Genomic DNA, 11373 nt, shown 5'->3' on the forward strand with positions numbered 1-11373 from the left:
AAAATAATAATTATTATTATTATTATAACCACAACAGAACTCTAAAGTCTCAGTATTCAGTCTTAATCAGATTGTTTATAATTATAAATAAGTATCATTAGTTTCTGTTTACACCTGCTTCTTCAACTGGGTCATGTCAAAATGTCTTCTAGGTAAAAAAAGGCTGGTACTAGCTGCTGGTCTAGAGTCATCACAGCATAAAACAAGTTAAAGTAAGAAGAAGTTGACAAAACCTAATAACAAATACCCAAATAAACTCAATATCATGGGAGATAAAAGTCCTAGTTTTCTTAAAAATACTCAGTATAAAAGTCTAATGAGATTATGAAGAGAAAACATTTAAAACAGCCACTCTGATGGAAAGACAGGAGGAAAAAGAGACTGAAACAAAGCAGCTTCTGTCCACAGCTCGTTGTTTGTTTGTGTCCCGGTGTTCTCAGCTACCCTCGACTATGCTGGCCTCTTGTGGCCATTTGTGGGTATGACATTCACACAAACAGGCAGCAGTGCATTACGTATTTACACTCCACCATAATAAATGGTAATAGTAATAATAATTATTATTATGATGATACATTTTATGATTATACACTTATATTCGCACAAGAGACCAATTGTCTAATCATTGTGAGAGGAAAACATAGAACATGAAAACACTAAAAGAATACTACAAAATAAAACTATTAATCAAATGTTATTTTAACTACAATATGATTTAAATTGAAGATACTTCGAGTATCATGAAAAAAATAGACGCTGGTTTGTTACTTTTTCTCAACAGTGTCAACAGTCACCAGATATATAACAACTTTATAGGCCTGTAGATAATATTTTAGACGCAGCGTAATTATCGTGTTTTATTTTTGCCTGAACACGAACTGTTTCTTGTCTCATCTCAACTTTACCTGTTTGACTAGAGGCAGCGACCTGCGCGCTCCTGTGCGCGTGGCTACAGGAGCGACTTGTTCCGCACAAGCCTCTGACTTTTAAAAAACAGCTGCTGAGGAGTTCCAGCTCCTGTCCAGTTGAATGAAAAACTGTCTCTGACCAAATCCTTTGCTCCTGGAGAAGACAAAACTTTCCGTCTGTGAAGTTACCTGCTGTGGAAACTTGCCATTGGCCATTTTAACAAGTTACGCTCCTGTTCCGTCATGAATCCACGAGCTGTGCCACAGTAAGTTCTTCTCTACGTGAGAGGAGAAGAGAGATTCGAGCACAGCAGGAGCCGAATAACACAGGTGAGCATCACATATATGTGTTACTGTAAATTTGTCTCTTTGTATTTGTGTGTAGGGTCGGGAGATGAAGATGTATTTATTAAATAGCCTCAATGTGTTTTGGGATATTTTCAGGTTCACTGCATCTTTGGAAACACGATGGCTCCACACCCTGTCACCCAGGTCATCATTGACTTCACTGCGGGAGCATTAGGTGGGTTAAACATGATATTCTGCATAATTTCATGAAGTTAGAATATCACACATGTGTATAATGAACTTGCTTTTTTTATTCCCATTGATGCTGAAACTTCAGAAACAACTCAATTAATGTTTCCTCATTAAAAAGGCCTTATTGCTTAATTGATTTACTATAATAATACATGTTATTAATGCTGAAACACTATTTAGATCAAAGATTTTAACTCGTAAGAATTCAAATGAAGGGACCTGCCTGTAACATTTAGGGGTAAGAGGAGATTAAGATTTAGGTTTTGGTCAGAGAAGACATGATGTCAGCAGGAAGCCTCAAAAGTATTGTGAGATTATTTTATTTTTTATTGTAGAGCATTGTACAGTGAGTGTATTCACAAAGTCATGTCCACAAGTTGTGAGAGCATAACAGTAAAACTGGGAAACTTCTGTGCGTCGCTCATCTCCATCGTGGCGTCTCCTCAGGTGGGACAGCGTGCGTGGTCAGCGGTCAAGCATTTGACACCACCAAGGTGAAGATGCAGACGTTCCCCACCATGTACCGCGGCTTCTTCCACTGCTTCACCTCCACCTACAGACAGGTGGGGGTCCGGGGCCTCTACAGAGGCACGACCCCAGCCCTCATTGCCCACATCAGTCAGAACGCCGTGCTGTTCCTGAGTTACGGCCTCTGCCAGGACGCCGTCCGCTTCCTGTTTGGAATCGACAAACGGAAGAAGCTCAGGTTTGACACCCATTTTATTAGATTTTATGATGATGAGCTGATGAATTATCAGTCAAACAAGAGATGAGAGCAGGCCCTGATTGGTTATCATTGTAATTGAAACAGGTGTGTTATTACTGTCAGCGGATCTATGGGCGATGTTGCAACCTCCCTCTGTTTATAGGTTAGTGTGCAACCTGTGTTTGAAGAAAAACCTGTGAAGCCTGAATGACACTCAGTCGGGCACATACTACCCGAGGCAGGATAGATTCCATTTCACTGTAAAACCCAGCAGACCAAAACAAAGTCCTGCAATGTTAAGGAAAGTGAGGACATTTTTTTTTTCTGGCACCTTCTCCATCAGTAAGTAATTTTTGTGGACAGATAATGAACCAACAGAGGGAGACATAACCTCCACTGCAAGGGCAAATTAGGCAAATCTAAAAAAGAGAAAGTAGGAGTGGTTCTCATTCCGATTTAACTGTCTGGTGATAAGAGTAAATGTTGAGAAAGATTTCAGTGAATTAATGGAACCGAGAGTAGAAAATAACCTATTTGAAATCAAACTGTGGAGGAGTCACGTTTCCAGGTCATGACAAAACAAAGTAAAAGAAACATGTGTTTTCTTTTTTTGGAGAAAATACGACTACTTATTTAAAGTACTAAAAGTAAAAGTATTTGTCGAGTGTACCTTGTGCACAGGTGAACTAGGTCGTTGTGGCTGAGGCTCGGCCTAAACTGCTTTGATTGTTTTCTTCACTCCCCCTCGTTGCCCACCAGCGATCTACAGATGGCCGCTGCAGGGTCTTTGTCCTCCATCTTCTCCTCCTTGGCACAGTGCCCCCCCGAGCTGGTCAAGTGTCGCCTGCAGGCCATGCACGAAATGGAGGCGTCTGGAATGATCCCAGGCGGAGGGAAGAGGTCGGCAGGTCGAACACAGAGAGAGATTGAGCAGAACTTCATCAGCTTCGGTTGATTAGCTTTTTCACTGTGTCGTGGTTTGTGTGTGTGTGACTTCAGCACCGTGGGGACGGTAATGAAAACTGTGATGAGGAACAACGGACCCCTGGGTTTCTACCAAGGACTGAGTTCCACCTTCGTCAGGGAGATCCCAGGTTACTTCTGCTTCTTCGGGGCGTATGAACTCTGTCGCTCCACGTTTGCGCGGCACATGGGCACAGAGAAGGACGGAATAGGTACGGTTATAAGATTTCCCTTTTTTAAATATCACAAGGTTATTTTTTTCATGCTACGTTGTGAGAGACATTCTTGTGATCTGGTCCCATGCAGGAGTTCTTCCAGTCATGTTCAGCGGTGGATTTGCGGGAGCTTGTCTTTGTTTGGTGGTTTTCCCCATCGACTGTGTGAAGTCAAGGATCCAGGTTCACTCACTAGCTGGGAGGCAACAGGGCTTCATGAAAACCTTCCTGGGTGTCGTACGCACCGAAGGTAAGAGGGGATTATCAGTTCTATGATTGAAATGTAACTTTACCCATAAATTTGCAACTTCTCAAAGGCCTCTGAAGATCCTAAATCTAGAATGTGATAACAGCTTTATATCATAAGACTGTATAATCATTATGTGATGGATAGCACGTGAATAATTTGGCTCTTTGAAAACGACCGTGGTGCAGTCGAGAACAATGCTTTACTTATCTTCTCATGAATTAGCCTCTAGGGCAACGGCCATTATTTTTGGGGGTTCCATTGTAGATACTCTGTCTTCCATTCACTGTTCACAGTTAGAGTCCGACAAGGTTCCTTTATAACACAAGTCAAATCTTTATGACACATTTTAGGGCCAGATGACATTTTAGTTCCTCTCTATTAACAGATATCTGAATATGAATCTATCCACCTAAATTATAAAGCTGCTGTATTTCTGTCAAAAAGTGTTCCATGTCCACATGGACCTTTCTCCTGCAGGGAACCAAAGCCGGTTCAAACGTGATTAGTCAAACTAGAAATGGAAACCAGAAGAAAATGCTTATTCAGATGCAGAATCTGTTTATGGAGATTAGTCGTCTGCTAAACCTGTAAGTTCGGTGGTTCGATGCCGGGCTCCTCCAGTCTTCATGGTGAAGAGTCCTTTGGCAAGATACTGAATCACTGTTCCAGCTGTGTGTGATAGAAACAGCAGTGTGTATATATCTATCTGCATTTGCATCTGTTTTGTACATTTACAGCCCCACCTGCTGGTATAAGGATGACAGTGTATGTGTGTCTTTAAGCATATTAATTGTTCTGGGTTTGATGCCAAATTAAAGAGTTACTGTAAACCTAAGGATGAAATGCAAATAATGAACAGGGGACGAGCCATACCTCTTCCCCTGAGAGGCTCAATAAAAGAGCAGAAGTCTTTTAACTTTGCAGACGTGTAAATGCACCGCTGCTGATTTGTCTTTGCTGCGGAGCGTCCATGCATCTCGTCACTGATTGGCCCGAGCTGTGGGAATGACTCATCTGTGGGGAACGATCTGTTTGACTCTCTCTTGTCTCCACAGGGTTCCTGGTTCTGTACTCGGGCCTGACTCCCACCATGATACGCACCTTCCCTGCCAACGGAGCGCTCTTCCTGGCTTACGAGTGGAGTCGCAGGTTCATGATGGAGGCCGTGGGCACCTGATGTTTCTTCCTTTATAGTATTTTTTTAAATGACTTTATCGTGTCTTTTTTAATGATGTAAAATTATGCATGTATTTACGTTTTCAGTGGAGCTGTATCTGAAATAAAGGTTTTAATAATTCACATCTCACCGTAATTCTTTATATGGAGTATATCTGTGAACAAGTTACTGCATGAACGGGAACCAAAACTTTTGCCAAGTCAAGTCATAAAAAGAGAGGAGAACATCAGCCGGTTCACCCTGTCCTGGTAAACAGCCTAACTCTGCATAACAAACCTCATTGAATGATTTTATTTTATTTGCAGCGCAGATCCCAAATGTTTCTGCTGCAGTGGAGATTATATGCTTGTAACGATGAGCACATATCTTTAACATCCCTCTTTAGGAGCCTGCAGAGGGATGATGGGGGGGGGGGGGCAATAATGCCTCTGCACCAATAAAGCTGCAGAGGCATTATTGGTTTCAAGTCTTTAACTAGTTTATTCAAATCAGCATTTATTAAACCTCCCTGCTCTGTCCATATCAAAACACTGTGAAACCTTCAACTTAAGTAAACATAAAGTTCTGAAAGTTAATGTTGTGATTTGGCGCTATTAAAAAAACCCTGATAAGTTGACTTTTAAAACTTTTATAAAGATTAATTTACTTAAAATGCTCGAAGGGGACTCTGGTCCTTATTGGCCGTCTATTGTAGTTTGACATTTGCATGAACCAATTGTAAAGGTAAAATGAAAAAGAAAAGCAGTTGGAAAGTAAATTGTTATTATTTAATAACACATACTCATACTACATTTTAAGGCGTTATTATAATTAAGTACATCACATGATCGAATAAAAAAAAACAACTTGTGTCCAAATCAAAATCCTGAGTACACACAGACTCATCAATTGAAAAAACAACTTCACACTCCTCATTTTAAAACTCTGGATATTTTTTAAAGTGCAGCGAGGATCCATGTGCCAATCATGTCTTGAGCTTCCTGTCATGTGACCAAGCATCAAGTCACAGTTGATTAAAGGGACCTTACTGTAACATGATGGTTCTAATGCCTCTGTAGTATCTGACTGTTTTACATGACTAATTACTGTTTGTATTAATATTAGTAGCAACATCTAATTTCTTTATTTCATCCCTTCTTTCCATCTGTATGTCTTCCCCTTATTTGTTCTTTTTTTACCTTCTTTTTTATAAATTACAGTGACCTCTTGTTTCCACGTCTCTTTACATTTTAAATGTATGGAAACTTACATGAGCGTGGTAACACAGCTCCTGGTTCCTTCTGCACCTCTCGTGTTTCCCCGACATGGAAGCCTCCCATTGTTTATTCATCAGCTGCCCTCAGCAGGTGTCAGACTCCTGGACCTGAGTGTGAGAGCATAATAAAGCACAAGAGCTGAACTGTGAGCGCTCGAATACAAGACACACATACGAGGCTGGTTATAGGCTTGTGTTACCCAATGGCACCCAATCAGATGAGTCCAAGAGTCACACACAACGGGTGAGGGGGAGTTCATGTGTGTGTGTCTCATGGGTAGAGACGGGTAAACAAGAGCAGCTCTGATCCAGTCGCTCCATCACACTGACAACACACTCACAGATGATCTCGACAACATCCAGCACGGCAGACATGGTCACGCAAGGTAAACTTCAGATCAACGCCGTGGAGGATATAGAAGGTAAGAACATCTTCTAATGAACTTTTTAAAAAGCAAATCTTACAGCTGAGAGGGGCACAAGCTGAGGATGATACACCTTGTTAACGGGTCCTGAGGTGAGCTGGAACTCAAGGAATGTCCAGTAATCACAAGTATTACATAATATTCTATATTGTAACATTATTATTATTATTATTTTTTTTTAATTATTATTAGCAAACATACAGAGCTACAAATACATGGTGTAAACAGGGATCATGAAAATACAAACAACAGAATAACTGAAACGGGAAAAAAACAAGTGTGAATATAAATAAAGCATTTAGTAAACATTTTATATGGCAATCTACAATACAATACAATCAATATTTTATAATTTATCTTTCAATTCCATATTTCAATTTCAATTCAGGATTGACAAAGTTTTGTATCGCACATTGACAAAAGCTTCGATAGCTTCACCCACTGGCTGTTTGGAGTCCTGGAATACAACTTGTGGATTATTAATGAGGCCTTACAAAGAATGGATTCCATTATTCTCCACATTGACTAATCATATCCAGGAAAAAGCAAAACACACTAGATTCAGATCAATTGTTATTTCACAAATGTGGATACTAAACATGCATTTTTCTGGTTATGAGCTTAATGGGGCAGGCTGGTCTCATCAAAATTTCGAAGGAAATGCTACAAAAAGTAATGCACTAGAATTCGTAGGAATTCCACTAAATCGTGAGTCAGGAGGCTGGGGACACGTGACCTATGCGCTTCTCTCTCTTCGTAAAAACAAAAAACATGGCCTAACCCTAACACGAAAAATACATATGAAGTCTGCACCACGGTGATTCAGCAGAGTGACAGCCGCTGGAATAAGCTGTTACTGAACCTGCTGGTCCGGGAACGGAGGACCCTGTAGCGCCTCCCAGAGGGGAGGAGGGCAAACAGTCTGAATCTGGGGTGTGAGAAATTGGGTTGTTAATGAACAAAGGTGTCTCTAACGTGGTCCAAAGTGAAACACATGAGTGTGTATAAAGCAAACCATATCTGGCCAATAAATACTACTTAAAACAGATTTGACAGATTTGATACAGCTTGGACCTCAAAGGGGTCTGAGAAAGTAGAGGGCCTGTGGTGCTGAGGATCTATATCATGATGTCATCTTAAATGCAATACAGAAGCGCCACATTCATGATTTTTGTATGAATTTACCAGTTTTACAATATTTTCCACTACAACTCATTACACAGGTTCCCAACGATCTCCTAACGCCACTGCACCGCTGATATTTAGAGGAAAGAGGATTGCGTTATTGCTGCTCAAATGATCTCTATCAGACTTTTTTATTATCTACAAATACTTGATGCACAATGTTCTTTCTCAGTATTTATGTTCCTGGAGAAACGGTGCGTCGCTTCTTCTGCAACAACGAAGTTAAAGCACAGTGTTACGTCATAATCTGTGAGAAGAGACTTCTCTCTGCAGGAGTGTGTGTGTGTGTGTGTGTGTGTGTGTGTGTGTGTGTGTGTGAGTGTGTGTGTGTGTCCTACAGGCTGGTCTCACCAACATTTCGTAGAAAATGCTACTAAAAGTAATGCACTAAAATTCGTATGAATTCCACTAAATTGTGAGTCAGGAGGGCGAAAAATGTGGACATAACTTTTATTACGATATCTTGTGAACCGTTTCACGAGACCACGTTGAATAGGGAGAAGTTTGAAAAAGAGACAAGAAAATTCAACGTCTTTTTTTATCTATGTAACTGTCAATGTAAATCAAGTATCCATACATTTTAGTGCATAGACATATTAATAGTTCATCATCTTTACGTAACACCACGTGACTCAGGTGACTGTGGAGCGCTGTGACTTCCCTCAGAGATTAATTAAACATGTGGATCCACCAACTCGCCTCCTGATAGCGTTGAATGTTTAGTGTCACCTTCAGTAAAAGCTGCCGTCCCACTGGACCACATTACAGTTCCATTATGTGACTCTGAAATGACAACAACAAATCGGCACTACGGTCTGAACAGAAATGTTCTCATGTGCAGAAGATACGCAAAGTGCTGCTCGTGTCTCTACTTTAGTTTTTTTACGTGAATTCTGTTTCCTCTGCAGATAAAAGCTCAGGGAGACTGGGATGTTTCGGTTGGTTGTTGGTGATCGTGTCCATGCTCTTTGTAGCCGTCACCTTCCCGCTCACATTATTTTTGTGTGTTAAGGTAAAGTATTCTCCTTGGTGTATAGTCGTGATTCATCCTTAACTATGAATCCTTAATGGTCCAGTGTGTTAGATTTAGGTGAAAGGAGCGGGTCCTCTTTACGGAGGTCGCCATGTTTATTTACAGTAGCCCAGACTGGACAAACTAAACAGCTTTTGAGTTTCTATGAAAGCTGAAGACTGCCACAGGTTCTCTCTCATGTTTAGAAGGGGAGGGTGAGGTGAGGTGTAATAAGCTGCAACATGCAACTTCACCACTGGATATCACTACATTTTACACACTGAACCTTTAAGTCTGCCTTTTGTTTTGAGTGAAGCACGTTTGGGAACAGAAACGTCATTATGTTATTTATTAAGGTTAGTTTTACATGTTTTTTACATATAATCCAAAGAACCAGGATCATTTAATTGCCTGTGTAATTTATCTGTGACTCTGAAGGTCTGAGTCTATAGCAGTTTTTGTTTGTAAACAAAGTTATTGTGTTTTACTTTTCTGTTTATAAGTTAAAGTGCATTGCCGTGTAAAAATGGAAATATATTTTTATTCAGTTGTAGGGAACGGACCTTTTTATAATTTACAATAATGAATAATGCCAATGATTCAATAAAACATGCGCTGCAGCTGCTCTCTAAGAAAAAAACAGAGTCACATTTAAACTACACTGAGTTGATTATCATATTACACAGGTCTAACATTTGGATATAGTTCACTTATGTGGCTGACTTTCACTGATTTGTTATTGTGGTGTGTGTGTGTGTTGTTTGTGTGACTGGTTGTGTTTCCAACAAACAGATAGTGAACGAGTATGAGCGAGCCGTCATTTTTAGACTCGGCCGGATCACAGACAGGAAACCCAAAGGGCCAGGTTCGTCATTTCATTTCTTACAAATGTGCATTTACACATCTACAATCTTTCTCAGTTTTTTTTTATGTACTCGCTTATCCTCTCTTGATGCCTATGTGATAATGACTCTGTTATTAGATCCCATCAAGCACTGAGCACAGATAGAATCAAGTTGACAAAGCCAAACACAAAGAAAGTGTTAGTCCTGAGACACTTATTATTTCCTGATCCTGGGAAAGTGTGAACAACACTAATACGCTGTGTTTCTCTCCAGGACTTTTCTTTGTTCTGCCCTGCACTGATAACTTTGTGAAAGTCGACCTGAGAACCGTGTCCTTTGACATCCCTCCACAAGAGGCAGGTTTGATTTTATTCATCACATCATGTGTGTGAAAATGAATTTGTGTCTCATTAATAAGAAAAGTCTAACTACTCTTCTTTTGTCTCCTTGTTCAGGTCTTGACCAAAGACTCAGTGACAGTGGCTGTGGACGGCGTTGTGTACTTCAGGATAAACTGCCCGATCTCATCCGTGGCCAATGTGTCCAACGCACACTCGTCCACGCGCCTGCTCGCACAAACCACCCTGAGGAACGCGCTGGGAACCAAAAACCTGGCGGAGCTGTTGGCCGACAGAGAGGGCATCTCTCTCAGCATGCAGGTGGGGAGGAACTGTGAGCTCATTGTTTGTAAGGAGCTGGAGGGCGAGTGAGCGTGTTACTTTGTAGAGGCGTCAAAACTGAAAATTGTATCCCAGCATTCAAACAGGTTCGGTCAGTTGTGCTTGTGTGTCTGTGCAAACACACTGCAGGAGGTTTTTAAAGTCCAATATTTAACTGACCGGCCTCTGTACTTCCCTCAGAATTAATTGTTTGCATTTTGACCAAAGGCAATTAGGAGAAGAAAGCGTTTTTCGGGAAGGGGAAATAAATATTTGACAAATCCGCTCGAAGACAAACTTGCTGTCGTTGTTGTGAACACCTGAATAGATAAGAGACACTGAGCTCTGACGCATGATTCTCTTATAGTTAGGAGTAATTATGACAACCATGTTAGCAAATGTTAACCTCGTTACTCTATTCTTAACCAGCTCAAGAATGTATGAGGCTATATTCATTCTCATTTTATCAATTTTGGGGATCTAAATGTACTGACAACATATTGGATGTTTATTTTTTTGTCTGTTTTTTGTTCGGTCCCCTGGGTTTATCAGAGATTGTATCCATTAACAGTTTCCTGCCGTCTGAGAACAAACGCGGACCTAACAGCGGTCTTCTGACTGTGTTATTTGTTATTTAAATCGTCCTCCGCAGGCATCTCTGGATGAAGCCACCGATCGATGGGGCATTAAGGTGGAGCGAGTGGAGATCAAGGACGTGAAGTTGCCTCAGCAGCTGCAGAGGGCCATGGCTGCAGAGGCCGAGGCCACCCGGGAGGCCCGAGCCAAGGTGACGAGGAGGGCGACGCACGATTTCAGTTTGATTCAGTTTCCCTCCTTCGAATTGTGACCAACTATCAAAGCAGAGAGTAGAAGTGATGCATGGTGCGTCTGGGTTTCAGATCATCGCTGCAGAGGGAGAGATGAAGGCCTCCAGGGCGCTGAAGGAAGCCGCCCTGGTGATCTCCGAGGCTCCGTGTGCCCTCCAGCTGAGATACCTGCAGACGCTCAACTCCATCGCTGCAGAGAAGAACTCCACCATCATCTTCCCTCTGCCCATGGACATGATTCAGGGTTTCATGTCGAAGCGATGAGTGTCTCTGCCAGCGAGTCCTAAAAGAGCCTCATAACTTCTTATCCTGTTATGATGTTATTAGAGCTGTTTAGAGAACACAGCTAGTTCTGCATTTCAGCATCATTTCTCATAGATTTTTTTTTCTATTTATACTAAGAAAT

At 41.2% G+C, this 11373-nt stretch overlaps 2 protein-coding genes across 2 annotated transcripts; both read left to right on the plus strand.

Moving 5' to 3' along the window:
- The first annotated feature begins 939 nt into the window (after positions 1–939).
- slc25a15a (solute carrier family 25 member 15a) lies at positions 940–4844 on the plus strand. The gene is made up of 7 exons (XM_053422983.1): positions 940–1238; positions 1353–1431; positions 1896–2154; positions 2914–3054; positions 3154–3329; positions 3424–3582; positions 4638–4844. Exons 2-7 carry the CDS (start codon positions 1377–1379, stop codon positions 4757–4759), a joined length of 912 nt encoding a protein of 303 aa, XP_053278958.1. The 5' UTR covers positions 940–1238; positions 1353–1376; the 3' UTR covers positions 4760–4844.
- Positions 4845–6300: 1456 nt separating this feature from the next.
- stoml3a (stomatin (EPB72)-like 3a) lies at positions 6301–11231 on the plus strand. Its single transcript, XM_053423579.1, has 7 exons — positions 6301–6436; positions 8533–8636; positions 9429–9501; positions 9755–9837; positions 9937–10140; positions 10793–10927; positions 11040–11231. Exons 1-7 carry the CDS (start codon positions 6358–6360, stop codon positions 11229–11231), a joined length of 870 nt encoding a protein of 289 aa, XP_053279554.1. The 5' UTR covers positions 6301–6357.
- Positions 11232–11373: the final 142 nt, after the last annotated feature.

This window comes from Pleuronectes platessa, chromosome 5, assembly GCF_947347685.1.
Source record: "Pleuronectes platessa chromosome 5, fPlePla1.1, whole genome shotgun sequence".
In the NCBI taxonomy this organism is placed as follows: Eukaryota; Metazoa; Chordata; class Actinopteri; order Pleuronectiformes; family Pleuronectidae; genus Pleuronectes; species Pleuronectes platessa.